This window comes from Fringilla coelebs (genome assembly GCF_963513975.1).
Source record: "Fringilla coelebs genome assembly, chromosome: 13".
NCBI lineage: Eukaryota > Metazoa > Chordata > Aves > Passeriformes > Fringillidae > Fringilla > Fringilla coelebs.
In genome coordinates this window covers 15,697,638-15,715,965 of record NC_140039.1, presented here as the reverse complement: position 1 = coordinate 15,715,965, position 18,328 = coordinate 15,697,638, and the positions used below count along the sequence as shown (strand labels likewise).

Genomic DNA, 18,328 nt, shown 5'->3' with positions numbered 1-18,328 from the left:
AATTTTATAAGCTTCCCAGAATACTCCTCCCTGGAATCACAAAGCGCTGTGGTATTCACTGAGGTTTGCAGTTCTTGGAATAATCTACACAGTTCATGAGAACACACTTCTCCCCAAAAAACAAATGAGAAAGTCCTTATAAATAATTCATCTGCATGTGGTTAGCTTTTGAAATTAAACTACTACTAACCCCACCCTCCAACACCATGTATCTCCATGGCTCTGACACATTCCCATCTCTCCAGAACAGTGGAAATTAGTCTTTTTTTTTTTTACTTCAACTCTGTCTTCTTCTGCCTCCCCAGCTCTTACACAGGTTGCAGCTTTGCTCTCCTGCACCCAGCTTAGGGCAGTGTGCCAGAGCCTGCGTGCCCATGGCCTGCCCTCAGTGTGTGCCACCTCCCCTGGCTGAGCTCCAGCCTGGAGGAGTGGCTTAGGCGGTAGAAAGAACCCTTTTAGCTGAGAAGGAAACCTTCCAAGGATGTGGATCACGTAAGCTGATGCAGAATGGCCTTTCCTGACCCTACAAAAAGTCAGGAATGATGGCTGGGAGAGCTGTGTCCTGCTCCACATGCCGTTTCCTCTCACAAAATGAGTTCTGAGTGATGAAACTCAACCTTTATTCTAGATTGGTTAAGTCTTCTCATTGCCAGTCATTTTTAATTGTAGACCTGATGCAACTATCCCACCTGGCTACCTTCAAAGGGAAGCTGTAGTCATATACACTCAATAGCAACTTTTTATTGGAATTTCTTGTTATCTTTGGATCTTATTCCAATCTATTGATCAACATGCTCTCTCCCTCTTGCTGAACTACTGTTTCTGTGATAGCAAATATGGCACTGCTTCTTCTTTTCCCACAAAGATAAATATTTGGTTTTCGTTCTTTCTTTCCACTTGTTCTTCCCCAACCATTTGTTTTGAAAGAGAGCAGTCAGTCCTGGTGTCCAAACAAATCACCACCAGCAAGGAGATTACTATAAAGGAGCAGGGTTCTCATGGAACCCTTGCATAATTTTGTATGTTAGACTAGTTTTAAATATTTTAACATTTCCATAAGAATAGAATAGAAAAAATCTACTCTCTCTTCAGCCAATATTAAACCAAAAGGATTTTTGCATCTAGGGCTTCTGCTATGGCAAAACAGCAAAAAATAATTTCACATTACCCAAAGGTAAGAAGAACCTAAAGCACACCTAGCACTTGAAGTTTGTAGTATTTTAGCACACACAGTGCTGTTGAGAGAATAACATGAGTTACATGGAAAGCAGTAAACTGAATAAACAGTATCTCCTAAATCTGAAGCTAAACATCACCTTTTTTCTTAGCCAATACTTAAAAATTGCTTTATGTCTTCAACCAGAGCTTGACAAACTCATGTACCCACAAAAAAGGAGGAAGTTGTACTAGAAAACTGCCATCAACTTCTCCAACAGACTCCCTGTGCTTCCATGTAATAAACAAAGACCACAGCCATTCTGTGTACAAAAATAATCTTCCGCATGTGAACAGTCTGTGATGATACAAGTAACCACAGCACCGAACTCCACCGCTCTGTAAAATCTGCATGGCACATTTGGTATTCAGCTAATGGCTTGGGGGTGCACATTTCAAAGCTCAAAATATGTTTACTGAGTTTCTTTCCACATTATAATAATTTCTTATTTAATGATGCATTATTTAAAAATGACTAAATAGCCAACTGAAACTTTTCCTTCCGAAACAAATCCTGTGCTGACCTCTGAGCACATTCCCTGCTATATGCCAAGATGATTGTTGCAAAAGCTACAGAATTTCACAAATTTCTACTAAGAAATTAAACTAGTTGTTGCTGGATCCACAGATTAAGATCCAGCTGCTGGAACTCGGACTGTGTGAAGTACTGTGAAAGGACTGTGCATTTAAACAGAAGCTCCTGAACAGAAGCTGCCAATGATAATTTGTTAAAACATATACATTAACTGGAGCCATAATATGCCAAATGCCACCTGTGCATGTTTGGCAATATGCTTGGCAGATTGCTCCAGCACATCTGCGACACACCACAGAATATTCAAGTTTTATTTTGGCTGTTAGACTTCTACAGAAGATCACTGATACTTAAGAAAATTCTTATGATTTATAAAAAAACCTTTTCACACTGCTTTAAAAAGACTTTAGTGAACAGTGGACATTAATTACTGAAACAAATTGCTTGATGCCAAAAGTATGAAGACTTATCCTTCCAAAATGAGGATGAGCTCAAGCAATCTCCCACGAGAAAAAAAAAAGAACACATACTAAAAAAAAAATCCCCAACCAACCCAAAAACCAAGCAACAACCCAGTCCTCAGGTCCAATGGCTTTGGAACAAGATTCAGTACATTCCTTTCTTTTCTTATCAGTTTCAAATGCTGCCTTGTACAGACACTTTGACTTTGTAATCCATGAATCCATGCTTAACACACTCTCTTATTCTACTCTAAACAAGCAATACATGCACAACAACTTAAAAACATTAAATACTGACAGATTTTTCAGAACAATTAGCTGCTGCCAAATTTAACTAAAATACAGTAGGACAAATTTATATTCAATTCATAGTGTGAGAAGAATCCAAACATATAACACTGCAGGGACTGTAATACTTAATGTATGATACACATCCAAAATACATCAGCACACCAATAGAGATAGTTAACAGATCATTTTTCTCAATTAAAAATCACAAGTATCACGTGTTCTCTCTGAATCCAGGCACTTAACACCACCACAAAAAAACCCTTTAGGACTCTCAAAGTGGAGACATGCAAATGAAAGGTGGGTGTGGGCCCTGGCTGAGGGAGGAAGGACCGACCCCGGTTACACAGTCAGATGAAGTAGAATCACTAAAGACCTAGAACTGACTCGGAGAATGGACCCAAGTAACCGGCAAACATCTCTTTCTCTACTGCCAGGATCTGCCCTCCAAGTAAAAGGTTGTGGGATGCTCTGTTCCAATTCCACAACTTCCTAGAAACCACAATAGATGATGGGCACATCTGTATAGTAACCCTGCTTCTGATTAATACACTTCAGGTTTAAACCTGCACTGATTGGAAACGAAAATGTTTAAGCAATTCCCCATCAGCTCTCAGGACAGCAGCAGCAGGCAAAGCTCCCGGTGGTTGCTCACCTTTGCCACTGTGCCAAACCCATGGAAGTTAATCAAAACACTTGACATAGCTTTTTAATGACTCAACAGCCCAACACACTATCATCATCTCTTTCCAACATGTACTGTATTCATAGTTTTCACAATCACTACATGAGTCACAGGCACTCTCAGTGTAAGTTTTACAGGTAGCCTTCATTATTATTGCTGAGAGTTTAACCCTACTTTGTATTCATGGAGACCAAGGCACAGAGGGGGAAAAAAAAAACCTCTGGGAAAAAAAATAAATTCAAAGTTAGAAGGAAGAAACCCCACACATCTCTATGCTGATGCTACTTTCACACTGCTCAGCTCTCTCTTAGCCACAGAGCAGCCTAGCCAGGGCAGAGAAGCAGCTCTCATTAGCCAGGAGGCTGATAACCACATGGAGATGAGATAAACCTGTGGAACAGCTGAAATGCCAACAAAAGGTCACACAGCCTAAAACCACGGCACTTCAGGGCTTCCACGAACAACCTGAAATAACTGTCACAATGGCTTCCTCAAAGAACAACCTTTGGGTGCAGCACAAGAACTGTATCTATCGTGTATTGGGGGAGGAAAGAATGGAAATCAAAGAGAGACAGGCACATCCCGCTGTCCTGAGGAGCGTGACAGCTGGCACACCATCATCCAGGGTGTAGAGAAATACTCCTGGAGAAAAACACTTTCTGGGAATAGGTCATCATGATAAGTGATCCCAGGTGCTTCACCCACAAGACTCAGTGCCTGAACATTTTATCTTTTTTTCCATCTTTCACCTCTGAACTGATCTTGACTCATCTAAAGAAGATGCTGATACCATGAAAGTGCAGCCGTTCACAAAGCAACAGCAGGAACAGGAGCAATAAAGGGCTGCAATCACTTGCCTGGCCCCCCAGATGAAAACAGCTGTGATCTGACAGAACAGAGGATTTGTCTTAAAACAACTTTTCCTTGGCTGGCTTGCTGCTGCCCCACCATGTCCCCAGCAGAGCTGCCACCCTAAGCCAAGGGGCTAAAGCCATTGGACTGCCCTGCCAGCCAGCTACTGTACATAGGCTGGAAGGAATGCCACAAGCTGACTTCAGATATCTCATTATATTGGATTGCTCTTAACAACAAGCCTGCATGTGGTGTTACACATACCAGCTTTACAAATGAAGCATAGTACATATATCAACATCACTGAATAAATAATTAAAATGGAAATTCATAGCTCAGACACATGCTTGGATTGCCTAAAAAAGTAGAATTTTATTTTACATTAGTATATCTTCTAGTCAAATGCATGAAATAGAAAGGAATCAGTTACATAAGCAAATCTGTAATTTGTATCAATAAAGTATTTTACTAAAAAGGTTATATATTCTAATTAATAAGGTTACATTTAAATTATTTCTGACTACTTATGGTCCAGAGAAAAAAGCCAGCATATGTCCTGCAAAGCACTTTCAGCCTACCTAGGTAAGTAGTTTATCACAAATATGCTTTGGAAGAAATTAATTAGCTCATTAGGTTTAAGTAATAGTTTGTTCAGCTTTCCTTTGACAAAAGCAACAATTAAACAAAGCATATTCTACTACTTCAGAAAACAAAATTTCACCTGACAACTTTCAAAGAACACCAAGTACAGCAACACACACCACCAGGAACTATAGAATATTGTAAGAGATTAATACTTCTCTGGCAACAATTAAAAATAAAAGATCCAAGAACAGACCAAAAAGATACATTGATGGACTGCAACTTTTCAGAATTTTTCAATTCCTGAAATCATACCATCAATAAAAAATTTAATTCAGGGTGAACTGACTGTGGTGAATCCAAAGAGTGCTTTACTTTTTTTATCATGATAACACACTCTTTGTTTTAAAATAGCCATGGTTTTGAGGACTTCAGCAATTTCCTTCTCCTAAGCTATACTGTTTAAAAAAAATAGATCATTGTCTGGTAATCAATCACCTGCCATATTTTTCAGCTTTCATATTTAATTTTTTAATTAAGGGACAACTGTGCAAGGATTTAAAAAATGGGAAGGCTGATAGAAGGCTTTGAGAACTAGTGCTACACAAAATCACCAAGTCAGCCTTCTTACCTTTCTGAGGCTATTAGATTGGCAAACTAAGGTCCTTTAATGATGTTCACCCCACCCAAGCCTGTTTTTCTCATCAGAATGACCCCGCCTGTTTCCTCTGCACGCCACAGCCCACGCCAAGACTCTTCATTGTTCAGAACAAGCTTAAGAAACACTAAGAATAACCTCATCATTTCTATCCACTCCTTCTACACTTCTCCTAAAGTATGAATCTGCCACTGATGTAACGCTTGTATTAGAGAAATTTTCACATTTAGGGATCACACTTCTACAAAGTGATACAGAATGGAAACATTATGTTAGTATTTATTACAGCTTTTAAAAATACTTTCCATACCTTCATTTTGCAGTTCCCTGTTCACTCTGTGCCTTTTAAATTGCAAACAGTGCTTACAGAAGAGCTGGAATTAACTTCATATAACAAGTCTATCAGCAGTACAAGCAGCATTACAACATGTTATGTTTCCATGTCCATGCTCAAGACACAATGCTGCACCTATTCAGCTCCTGAGCTGCTTCTGCCACCAGTCCATAGAGACAAACACAATGCTGCTTTCTCCCAGGCACCTGTTTGTCAGACAGTGTTTGGAGATCACCTGCTCATTTCATAAAGACAACCTTTAGTGTCTGCAGCTATCCGCAGCTCTCCATCACTACAGTATTACTGACCTCAAGATGGAATATTCAATATGCCATCACTCTGAACTTGGGCTCATCCAGTCCTCCCCCATAAATCTATTTTTAGCTGTCAGAATCAGTTTAATATGATATTTTAGAAGGAGTTATTGGACATCTTAAGTTGATATTCAGTGACACGTGAGGAATCTCACTGGCAAGAGGTACACTTGCTCTTGGCTAGTGGAAAAGCTTACAGCAACCAGAGCAAGAAAAGCAAGAAAAGATGGCCTTTTCTTCTTCTGGCTCCCAACAGAAGACTAATAGCCACAAAACTGTGGGTTTAAAAAAAAATTATTAGTACAGCCATCCACAGAATAACAAGCAAACTATTAGGAATTATGACACAAAACCTATTCAGGTTATTTTCTGAGTCACGCTGTGTGACACAACTGCAGGATCCAGCAGCAAGGGTAGGGCTATATAATCCATAAGGCAATATAACAAAAAGCCAAGTTAGAGGGAGAAAGGATAAGAAGTTCACCCTCTGCACAATCCAGAAAGGCCCTTCTCCAGTCTCAAGGAAGCAGAAATGAGTATATCTTTTCTTGCCAAAGCACTGGATTATTTAAGATACACAAAAGGTTATCCCTTTTTCTCAACACTAGAAGAGACTGTTCCCTGCCCATACCCAGCTTGTATCCTATAAACACCAAGCCAACCAGCAGGGACACGGGCCTAGAGAAAAGAGACAGTGTACAAACACATGATGCACACATGGGGAGTAAGGACTAGTTCAGAAAATGCTTGGTCCATCATGTTTATTAGGAGTTGGTCAGAAAACACCTCATGAATTTCTTAAGAAACAAAAAGCTGAATTCCAAAAAACCTCCTATCCAAATATTGGCATTAAACTGTTTGAGGTTAATTTCTAGTCTTGAGAGGAGCATGGAAAAGCAGAACTGCCAACCACCCCTAGTCAGGCTTGGAGGAAGTAACTTGCCACTTGAACTGGCACAGCACTTCACATTTTCTCAGTCCTCTCTAAACACTGGCCAACCAACACAACAAGAGCTTCCTTATATAGTTTATATACAAATCCACTGGACCAGTAAAACAAATACAAATTGATAATTCTGAAGATAAATAAGCTCACTGGCTATTGGAAGCTTACAACATTTTATAAATTTCACTTCAAGTTTAGCTTTCAGTTCTAGTTCACACTGTAGCAGAACCCATGTAAAAATAATCTTTATAAATACACAAAGAGAAATGACACACAGAGACACAAACACACTACACATATTGGCTGTGAAATACACTAGATATGTCATTTTGAAACTGAACTGTAGCTGTGCAGCATTTCAAGAAAAGAAAAAACTAAAAAAGCAAGATCTTTATGTAACTGCATTACAATGTACATAAAATTATTAAATACAGGTTATGTTCTTTGACATTTTTTGTAATTTAATGATCTATTTACCATTAATTTAAAAAAAAATTGCCAGGCTTAATCCTGATTTAACCTCACCCTTAATTATTAAAAATAGTTAAGCACTTACCATAATGTGATTGAAATGCCTGTGGTTTTACGACCTGATTACAGTGGTTACACATCACCAAATAGAAATCATCATGAGCCGGGCAAAGACCAAATATTGGCATATCTAAAAACAAAAAGACAAAATGGCATCTCTCAGCTGCTGACAATTATAGAAAAACAGTTTAATTACAGAGCCATGACATTAGTGTTGAATCAAAATTTTAGAGACATTTGTATCAAATTTGAAAATGAGGAAAAAAGAGCATATAATGCAATAGATAATTTTGTGCTGGAGTATTACAAAAGCAAAAATCTTGCTACAAAGATAAATGTAAAATGAGTGATTACTTGTAGAAAACATCTATTAGAAAACTGATTTAGGACTGATTATTTTATACCAGATGCAATAATGCAATAAAAAAAGACTGACTTCAATTGAGACAAACACAACATAAGAGGGGATGTTTTATGTATTCTGAAAAGGGCTTTGGATTTTATTCCAATGTCATTAAATGAATTCAAAAGTGAACTTCATTTGCTATTTAATTTTTTTAAACCATGTTAAACACACAGTCATTCACCGGGCAGAATTACATGCCTAATGGTTTTATTTGTTTAACAGTGCATTACAGTCCAGCCATCTGCTGCCAGAGATCCATGGAACAGCTACACAGGAGACAGAACCAGAGATAATAGTATGTCAGAGCATGTGTGGATTGCAGAGATAACACACATACTTGGAGACTTTTACAAATAAAATTAGTTTCTACAATTTTACTTTGAAGAATACGGTTTTTAAGAATATATTTTAAAAGTTATAACTGCATTCAGAGAGTACTGGAGCAATAAATTCAGCATTCGCTACAAAACTTTAAGGTATATTATATTTATATAAGTAAAAATGTTATTCAATCATTAAAAGACTAAAAAAACCCAGAAACTGCAAACATAATATGTGGTTACAGATCTGTAACACTATATAAAGGTTAAAAATTGACATAAGCAAACTTATTTTCTTATAAAAACCCTCAAGTAATAGATTTATTGTAATAAAAACTTAGAAAATAAGTTAAACTTGTTTACTCTTGTGCTAGAACTGACCCCAGAGTTTAGTTTTACAGCTACTAATTTGCCTTTGTATACTTTTAGCAACATCCACTGCTTTGTTCATTAATAGAACAGCAATTATGAAATAAATTGAGTGTTGCACATTAAGTGTGCCATAATTCAAGGCAACTGCTCACAGAAAGACACCATCAACCCTGTCCATTTTGTTTCTCACAGAGAATATATCCACACCAAAACTACTTCCAGAATTAGTATGTATCTTCATAATAAAAAAAGTCAATACTTTTATTTAGAAGTCATAAGGTCTATCCCACATTTTCCACACATCTTACTAGTGCTACATCAAAATTAAGCATGACAACTGCAATAACAGCCCCAACTGGATTTTGCAGTTGGATGCAAATGCAATGACCAAAGACATCTAACTTGGCTGAGATTACAGCTACCCTCACCTAAATCACAGACACCTTTTCACAACTGAGGTTACATCAAATAAACAAATAATCTTGCTCGCACTTTAAGTAGCAACTCTTGCTTATTTATTTATATGATATTTATTGAAAAAAGCATGAAAACCTGTGACACACCCAACTACTGCAAGCCAGGCAAAACGAGTAAATATATGCTGAGGGGGGGAAAAATCAGATAGGAGTAATAAGCTTCTATTTTTCAATAGCTACTTTCTGTGATGTAATATCAAGCTATGTACAAAAAGAAGTATAAGCTTAAATGTCATTGCTAATATTTCATGCAGGAGTATTCCCTTTGGGTATGCCCATGTATCAAAGTTTATACACACAAGCAAATACTCCAGGGTCGCTTTCACCAATAGCTGAGATGAATGGGACAGTAACAGCATGCACTGCCTGATATTTGCATTTTTAACAGCCCACAGAGAGGCTGCTCCTGTGTGATGCCCAGACAACTGTAAATCCACACCCTGGAACCTGTTCCCATAGCTGTGCCTTTCGGACTGTGCTGGATTCTCAGACTTTACACCAGCTTTACTGAATGCAGGGGGAATCATTAACAGGAGAGAAGGACTGCAAGATAAAGCACTCCTTCACACCAGTCAGAGACACCACATCCATGTGCCACCACTCTAAGAAACCTTCCATGAATAGTTGCTGGCAGTACAGAACTACAATTTCAAATGGTAACTGAGACAAATTGACAGAAATGGATGTAAAGAAAAGTGTTTTCCTAGTTCAGTTTGAGGATCCCAAGAAATCTGGATAATTTACAAAGGTCATTTACACAGTTTTAAAATCTTAGCTCCCAGTGACAGAAAGCAATGACAGAATGCCAGGAAATACACAAACTCACAAAGGACCATTCTAAGAGTAAAACCACTTGACACAGAGAAAAGAATTTGCTGCACACACCAAATTACAACCTGATTTCAAAGGAAGTCATGCACAAGACTCCAGCCAGATCACACAAATTAATGCAAAAGATCTTGTACCCCACAGTGGTCTCCTACAGCACCGATATCAGAATAACTCAACCAGTGAGGGAGTAGCAAAGGTCAGAGGCCTAAATGCAATTTAACAATGGCTTTGAAACTGTAAGGAGTGTGACCCAACCAAAATCATTAAAGGCAACTGGAAGAGACCTGAGTCCACACTTCTCAATCCAGAAGCCTCATTTTTAGGCAGGTAAGCTCTCACATCTTTAATGAGCCTCATGCAATTAGCTGAGCAGGGCAAGAGCAGGATTTCAGGAAAATCTTATTTCTCTGTGTTCCAACAGGACAAACACCAATGTGGCACTGTTAGGGAGTGACAAATTAGACCGTGAAAATTTTAGAGAACAACTTACAGAACAGTTTAACAAAACTTACATAGTAAGTACATACCAGGAGTAGGTGATGGATGCACAATTTTTCTGTTCCCTGTCAGCCATTTACGAAAGTTCCCCTATATCGTGCAGTTGGTATTCTAACATCTAATACTTTATACCTGATCCACTTCATAACATGCATATTTTCTATTTAGAAGTCTAATGAAGTTTCTAGTATTTCACCAGTGTCATCTCAATGCACTGTTACTCTGGGTTTGAAGATTACTTTTTGAAATACTTCGCTTTGTAAAGCCTGTGCCTCTCAAGGAAGAGCCTGGCAACTGTGATTCATATGTTCCTCTTTCAAAGCCGGGCTCATTTAACTCTCTCCATCTGGGAATATTTTTCAAGGTCAAACTAAAAATTTAAGTCAAGACCTCAAACTTTCCATGTATTTTTCCATAGATGCAGTATTCATTGTATCAACATACAGATACTATTATAAGAGCTGTCAGTTACACTAATTCTATTAACACTAGAAAGAAAAACAACCTTCTTTACCTCCACAATAGGAAGCCCCTGGACACTGATCTCCAGAATTCACTTCTCCTTTCAAATGTAACTGAATTTTTAGAAAAACAACTTTAAATGATGCATTACTGCACTCTTTACCAGGACCAGAACAAGCCCATGCCATACACAATTCTGAGATAACTGCATCAGCTGCTGAGCATGTAATAAGGAAAATGCTTCTTACTTGGAAAAGGTCAATGTAGCATAATTTTCTAACAAAAAAAGAAAAAGCAATAATGGATAATTTGGCATACTGTACATCAAGTAAAATGGAGCTCAGCATGCCTCATCTAGAAAGTTTTCTTACACTGATCTGCCATGTCTTCCTCTCTGAAACACATTGTGGAAACACACAAATGATTGAATAATTTCTTAGTATTTCCAGCATTCTCTTTCAGGACAGCTACACTGAAGAAACTCATGCTCATTAAAACTAACTGTGCCTGCATACTCTCAATCCCTCATTTCTATTACTTAATATCACACAGAACACATAAAACAGGCTAAAACTATCTCACAGAACAGGCCAGCAGCTTGCATTTAATTACCCACTAGATTTCAGTGACTACCACAGCTCTGTATTTTAATTGGATTTTTCTTTTCTAACTCCCCAAATGTACCAAATTTCCTACAAATCTCGTATCTTTTCAGACTGGTACCATTGCACAGTCCATCTATCCTAGTATGTAATAAGACAACATCCCTTCTAGAAATGAAATTAAATATCAACAAAAAAAAGTGAGGTTAAGATCCTCTCCAGGACAGCAGCTGCTGGAGGAAAAGAGTAAAGGCAGCCTGTGTGCAGAGACCAGAACAGCAGTTTCCTATTTGCCAGAAGTCTGCTTATTGCAATTCAAAGAAGGAGGAGAATGAAAATTGAATCAGAGGAAGAGAAAGCAAAACTACCAAGAGGTGAAAGGGCAAAGAACAAACTATCAAGGTTATGACAAAAGAACAGAAAGCTTGATCAAGAAAAGGAGTGTGCAAAAGTTCTGCAGAAATAGCCAGAACATTGCTAACACTCATTCTCCCCTATCCATTCTCAGCATAAACATCTGCTTATTAAGACTAATTTTTAAAGTCCAAGCCTGATTTACAACAAAGATGTACATACTACTCACCACTAAGTGTAATTTGACTATGGACATTGTAGGCTGATGCCTGATGTGAACAGTAAAATGTTTTGGCTACAAAGATTCCACAGAACAGCATAACATGCCTTCACCACTACACCAACCTGGTTATACTTCCAGAAAAATTTTAATCACTATAGTTAATATTAGATGCATTAAAATCACAATGCTCTACACTATTAAATTTATACTGACAGCCCAGATATAACTCCCTATTATCTTTACAACCTCCCAAACACCAAATTTGTTTTTAGTGGAGTCTGATCCAAATCCACCTTAAGTAAATGTACCAACTTTTACCAATTTACTCAATTTTACATTAAGACATCAGGGAATTGTTTCAAGTACTATATAAGGAAATTGTAAATAGACCCCATTATTTTGAAATGTTGCCAAAATCTGGATTGTTTGAACTATTTACTTCACAGACCAAGTAAGTTTAAATTATGTCCACCAACAGCTATCTTGAATACATTTGCTCTGTACTAGCTGGGTTTTGTCTTCTCATTAGAAGGTAATTAAGTCTTGATCACACTAAGGTAAAAAATATGCCAGTACACCTTGTTTTAACTTAACTACTAGATCTCTTTCTCTACAGGCACACTTGTAATGGAATTTTTATTTAAGACAGCACAACTCTCCACTAACACCTGAGAAATTTTTGAAAAGGGGAAAAAAACCACAGTTGTAGTAACAAAGCAGTTGACAGAGGAAAAGAAATTTTGTGACAACTCCCATAATTTGCTTGCAACAGATGTCTCAGGTACTGTCAGATCCTGATAAAGTAATAAAAATATTTCTGTTGTTTTACCCTTTATGGATGTGGTGAACATGTCATTTAGTATGTGAAAAAAGACAAAATCTCCCAAATTACTATTTTTAAGAGCTTGTGATCTGAGAATGAGGCACGAGGAGGGAGAAGGAAGGCAACTAACCAGCACTGAGGACCACATGAAACAGACTGTACCAAAACCAGGCAAATTTCAGAAAGCTCAGCTCTGGTACCACCCGACTTGGAGTCGGCCCAAAAAACAAAACTTCTGCCAAGAAATCCGCACAGCAGGTAAGCAATAGATTCACTGCTGAATCTATTACTGACATTAAGTGTCAATACCAAAAGGCAGAAGGAGGATCTTGGCTGCAAACTGAGGCAGCTACAAACAGCACTGCAATGTATCTTAACTAACCTAGTTATCTTAAGTAAAGCTCCCATCTATTTAAAGTAATATAGGCTCTTATTTTACCTGATATGAATGTTTTATTAAAAAAAAATTAAGTGATCCAAATTAAGGCCTTGAAAAGTCGAAGACCCTTTTATACACAGATACTTCATTTTCTGCAACTAAACCATTATTTTCTAAACAATATCTTCCAAACTATTTTGGAGAAACACTCGAGTGCTTATCATTCATGAACAGATGTGGTTTTGTATACTTATCAATGCTGACGTAAAATTAAACTACTGCACTTTTTTTACTGTGTACCACGCAAGATGATAACAAAAGAAGAATATTTCTAAACACATATTGTGAACAAAATAACTAAACCCATATAGAAATTAGAGTGCTCTGGTTTACACAAGTGAGGAACCAAAGTAAGAGATTCTAGCAAAACATACTTGAGGGTATTCTGCAAAATTTCAAGTAATGAACACTTAGGTATTAATAGAACGCAAGTATTTTATGAACCATATGTGCAGGCCTAACCAATTTGTGCCTGTAGAGAACATACATATAATCCAACGAACAAAACATAAAATGATCAAATCTACACCCAGAAACACTGTTTTAAAAAAAATCTCTCCCATAAGGTTTATGCTTATGTTGCCTCAGATACAAAACAGCCTTTTAATACAAAATAAACAAACCAAATGCACATTCCCGTATCTGAGCTGTTTCATTTAGGTTCAGAGGGAAGCATTGCTGAAGTATTTTCTTCAAGGTTACCCATCTTTAAAATTCCTTGCCAACTCCACTCTGTACATTAAATAACTTACATTTCCTGCACATACAGCTTTGGAAGTCCAGCTACTTGAGGGGACATTTGAAAGGCAGAGCTCTGCATGAACTTTGTTTCACTGAGTAGTTGCTGATTGATCAGCTGAAGGAAGGAACAGCTGAAGACTTGATTAACTGTTTTGACTGTGTTTTCCACTTCAGCAAATACAGCAATTACCCAGCATTTTATTGAACACTCAAACCTCAAAGTTTTGGCTCAGAGAAATGACTTTCAGCTCAAGACCAAAAACCCCACGATCTGGTTTAACTAGGCACAGGAGCTTCATGAGAAGATTTGATCACTGTCATAAATCTCTACTAGCGTTAGAACACTTGGTTCATCTCTAAAAGGGGCGTCCTCTCTGTTCAGTCTCCTTTCAAAACTCAGGACAGTCTGTCTTTCCAAAGCTACAGCTCTCTAGATTTCACTTTGCTTTTCCCAAATTCAGATTGCCCTGCTGAAGGCCAAAGGATTACCTACCTCTTTTCTATAGGTGCAGCTGTGTTGCATTCCCCAAACCTCATCCCCTTGAGCTTCACCTCCAGCAGAAAGGTTTGCTGCAGGCAGCAACACTCCTCTGTGCACACACAAATCCAAACAGCCATCCTTGTGCAAGGCTACTGGCACAGCAATTCCCCTGGAGCCCTTCCTCCCTCTCTCTGCCAGGATGCAGAATGAAATACTAAATTTTAGTTCTCTAAAATTTAACAGTTCTGGGAAATGTCTGTGTCTTTTACCCAAGGATAAAAACTGAGCAACAGATACCAAAGAGAAGTGTGTCATGCACACGTGCACCTGCAGCCTACTGCACAGCTGGGAGTTCTAATTTTAGGCTCCCAAGATTTCAGTGTTCCTGTAATTATATATAAAGCATATTAAAGTAGACATCTAAGTATTTAGTTAAATTCTTTGTATATGAATTCATCTACACACAATTAATTTCTTTGAAATCTAACTCAAAATGCATGTCAAATTCATCATCCAAGCTATTAAACACGTTTTCTAAGTTGATTGTACAGAATAATAAATAATTTCAGTGAAGAAGCTTACAGAGAATTGTCTGTAGAAAGACTAATGAGTAAATTTCTCAATGAAACACAAGTAGCATATTTTAATCTGAAAAGCTTTATAAGTCTCCCCCTCACATTGTATCCTGTTACATCAATTTTTCATCAGCAACTTGAATGAAGTCAGTCATCTGCAAAAACCATTCCCATTTACTTTTTAATGAGTTTTCAGACCTAAACATATTTTTAATTTCTCCAACCAATTTGTATATTACACAAATGTTGAACACATAATTTGTCATGTAAGATATCTTCATTCAAAGTCATCATTATTTTTAGTTAGCATGATTTCATAGTGCCACTGCTGTATTTTGGGAAAGCCAAAAAACTATTATTTATGTTTTTCTGTTAAAAAACCCCCAAACAATTCTAAAATAGCTTAAGGAACCCTCAAAAATGAATTGAGTTTTGCAATTATGACACAAAAATGAAACTGGATTCAGGGAATAAAACCCTATAATTTGAACAGCAAAATTAAAATCTGGACTAAGTTAATATGAAAGTGTACAGAGAAACACTTCAATTATTATGCAGAAAACCTACCATGAGGGGGGAGAAAAGTTCTGGATAAGCCACTAGTCAAACACAGCCTCAAACTGAAATAAATCACCCATAGAATATTCTAAAGTGTATCTTAAGTCACAGCCTGAAGCACACTGCAATTATGAATTGTTCTAACATCAACAGGTTTGGTATTTTTCTCCTGTTTCACACACAGCACTCCGTGTACTCTGCAGCAGCTGTACTTCTGGAGTAGGAAAAAGGAAGTTTGTTTTATTTAAACCTAAACTCACAGTTTACATAAAGCTGCTCGACACAGCAGAAGTATTTTGATACGACGTGACTGCAAGTGGCGAACATGTTCCAGGGTTCCCAGCCTCTCCCATCTCCTACCTAGGCATGCTTTTAAGGGAAAATAAACCTGGCATAAGTGTGGCATTTTTGCCACTTTCCTGTGTGACTGTCCACGTCCAGCCATGTGACTGGGTGCTGGCTCTAACTCAGTAACTGACAGAGCAGAGCAGCAACAGCCACTTCCATTTACACATTTTCTTACTAGTGGGAGCTGGAGGAACAACGCAATGTGCCCGTGACTGCATCTCTTGTGATAGGAGAACACCCCAAAATTTAGCAATAATAAAGTGCACCTTTTTCCCTGCTACCTGGGACATGCACAGTGCTCATCTTTCCACCTCTTCCCTCTCTTCCCTGCTGGCCACAGCCCCAGTTCCCGTATGACAGCAGCAAGTTGTTAATTCCTTAATTGTGCAAAGACAACACATCTTTGTGCAAAGAACACTCTGGGTTTTCACCTCATGCACCTGATACCTGAGAGAGCAAATCAGGATATTAAAAAAAAAAAAAAAACAAAAACCCAACCAAAAACAAACAAACAAACAAAACCACACAGGACCTGTCAACTGAATTGTATATCAATATTTTCTTTTATTAGGCAAGCCAAGTACCTAAAACCACCCCACCCCTGCCACTCCCATTTTCTCCATGCACTGGAACATCCATCTCAAAAATAAGACTGTTTCAATCATGCCTTATATAGCCATAAGGAAACTGATGCCTGTTGATTTTCACATACCAGCTTACTTACACTTCCTCACTCCTCTCAATTTGGCAGGCACTATTAGTTTTTTCAGTAAAATTTACTTCCTTTGCTTTGCAGATTTACTGGGACTTGATTTGATACAATTAAAAAAATAATAATGTAAGTTGCACAGCAACAGGCATATAAATGTACTATAGCAAAAAAACCCCAACAGCACTGTGATAGTTAATAAGATCAGAAGATAAAGTGTAAAATAAAACAGTGTTTTTCTTGTTATAGTGCACTAAAAGGGCTAACTTACTTGTTATGTACTTGAACACACATGTAGTTACACAAAGTATTTTAAACTTGGCTATTGCATAGCTTTAGACAAAGAAATATGACTATTTCAATTATCTAGCTGAGGAACTGGTAAACCCTGAGTCTTTACTTCTTACAGTTGATATATTCCAGCACATACAGAGCTACTGTCATCAGAGATTTCCTTCCAAGAGGGGACCCACCTGTTCAGAAGGGTTAGGGTTTAAACCTGTGCTAGCTGCCCTCTGACACACAGTTATATGAATTAAACAGGTAAGCAGGGAAGAAAAATCAGGCTACCCATTCACAGAATAAGGTCAGTAATTTCACTGCTGGTTATTTGTGATATAACACAAACACAGTTCAGCCTAAAAAATCTTTGTGGAAGTGCAGTTTTTTTATTGTTATGGAATTTTGAATCGTTCTGAAGAAGAAATTTAGGTTTGGCCTTTGCATGTCACCTCCTCTTTAGATTAAACCCATTGCTATCCTTATTCCAAGATGCATGTCTTCACTGTTAGGAGATATTTGCCTTATTTTCGGAGCCTGTCTTCACAAAATCTTCCAAAATTCTATGTCCAAATATTACACATAAAATACATGATATATGTGTTACAGAGAAAAAAATAAAAATTTTAAAACACTGGGTGAACAAAATCTGCATTATTCTTCCATATCTGGCACTAGCTCTCCACTACTGAAATCACCAATTTCACTCTTCAACAGAAAGGGGTAGGGAAGGACTGCCAACTTTTAATATTTTTAAAGTAAGATGTATTAAAAAATTAAGATCATTTAGATCATATTGTACAAGCAGAAGACCTGAAAGGACTGAACTGCTTTTAAGTAGTTTTTCTGCTCTTTCATGGTCTGGGCCTCTTTAACATAACCAGAACACCAGCCCACTTGTGATGTACACAGAAAGTAACACCTTCAGCAGAACACAATAAAAGGAAAGGAGAAAAGAATTTGCTCAGACTACTTAATGTTTTGATTTGGTTGGTTTGGTCCAACTCACATTTTTGACAGATACTTCTAAGACTACTTTCCTCCTCTGGTCTCTCTGCAGCTAACAGTACTCGTCACACTTGAGAAGGTGGTATTGGATATGTATGAATGGACCTAAACACACAATGGGAGGTGAAAAAAAAAGAACTATTCTCCCTTTCTTAGGCCAGCTAGGGAGCAAAATGCTCTACTCTAAGGAAAAATACTGAAATAGCCATCAGCTTTAATTTTTAGACATCTCATGTCAAAAGGGACATAAAACCAATAAACCTGATTATATAAGCAGCAGCACAAAGTCATCCTTATGCAGATTCAAGATTAGACATATTCAGAGCACAATTGTGCAGTGAGACACAGGCAAGTGGTGTCCCGCTCCCCCAGGAAACCCCCAGACCTCAAGTGGTGGTCCTGATGCATTGTGTTAACAAGAT

The 18,328-nt window shown here is 37.7% G+C and overlaps 1 protein-coding gene across 4 annotated transcripts in view; it reads right to left on the bottom strand.

Annotated features, from left to right (window-relative positions):
• ATXN7 (ataxin 7) overlaps nt 1–18,328 on the bottom strand; it is an 86,355-nt gene that overhangs the window by 28,771 nt on the left and 39,256 nt on the right. For 3 of the 4 annotated variants that reach the window (XM_084214154.1, XM_084214153.1, XM_084214155.1), the window contains one exon: nt 7,427–7,531. In XM_084214154.1, coding sequence (XP_084070280.1) covers nt 7,427–7,531 — 105 coding nt within the window. Of the gene's footprint in view, nt 1–7,426; nt 7,532–10,333; nt 10,454–18,328 lie in introns of those variants that run through there. The other variant, XM_084214156.1, reaches the window with a different exon arrangement.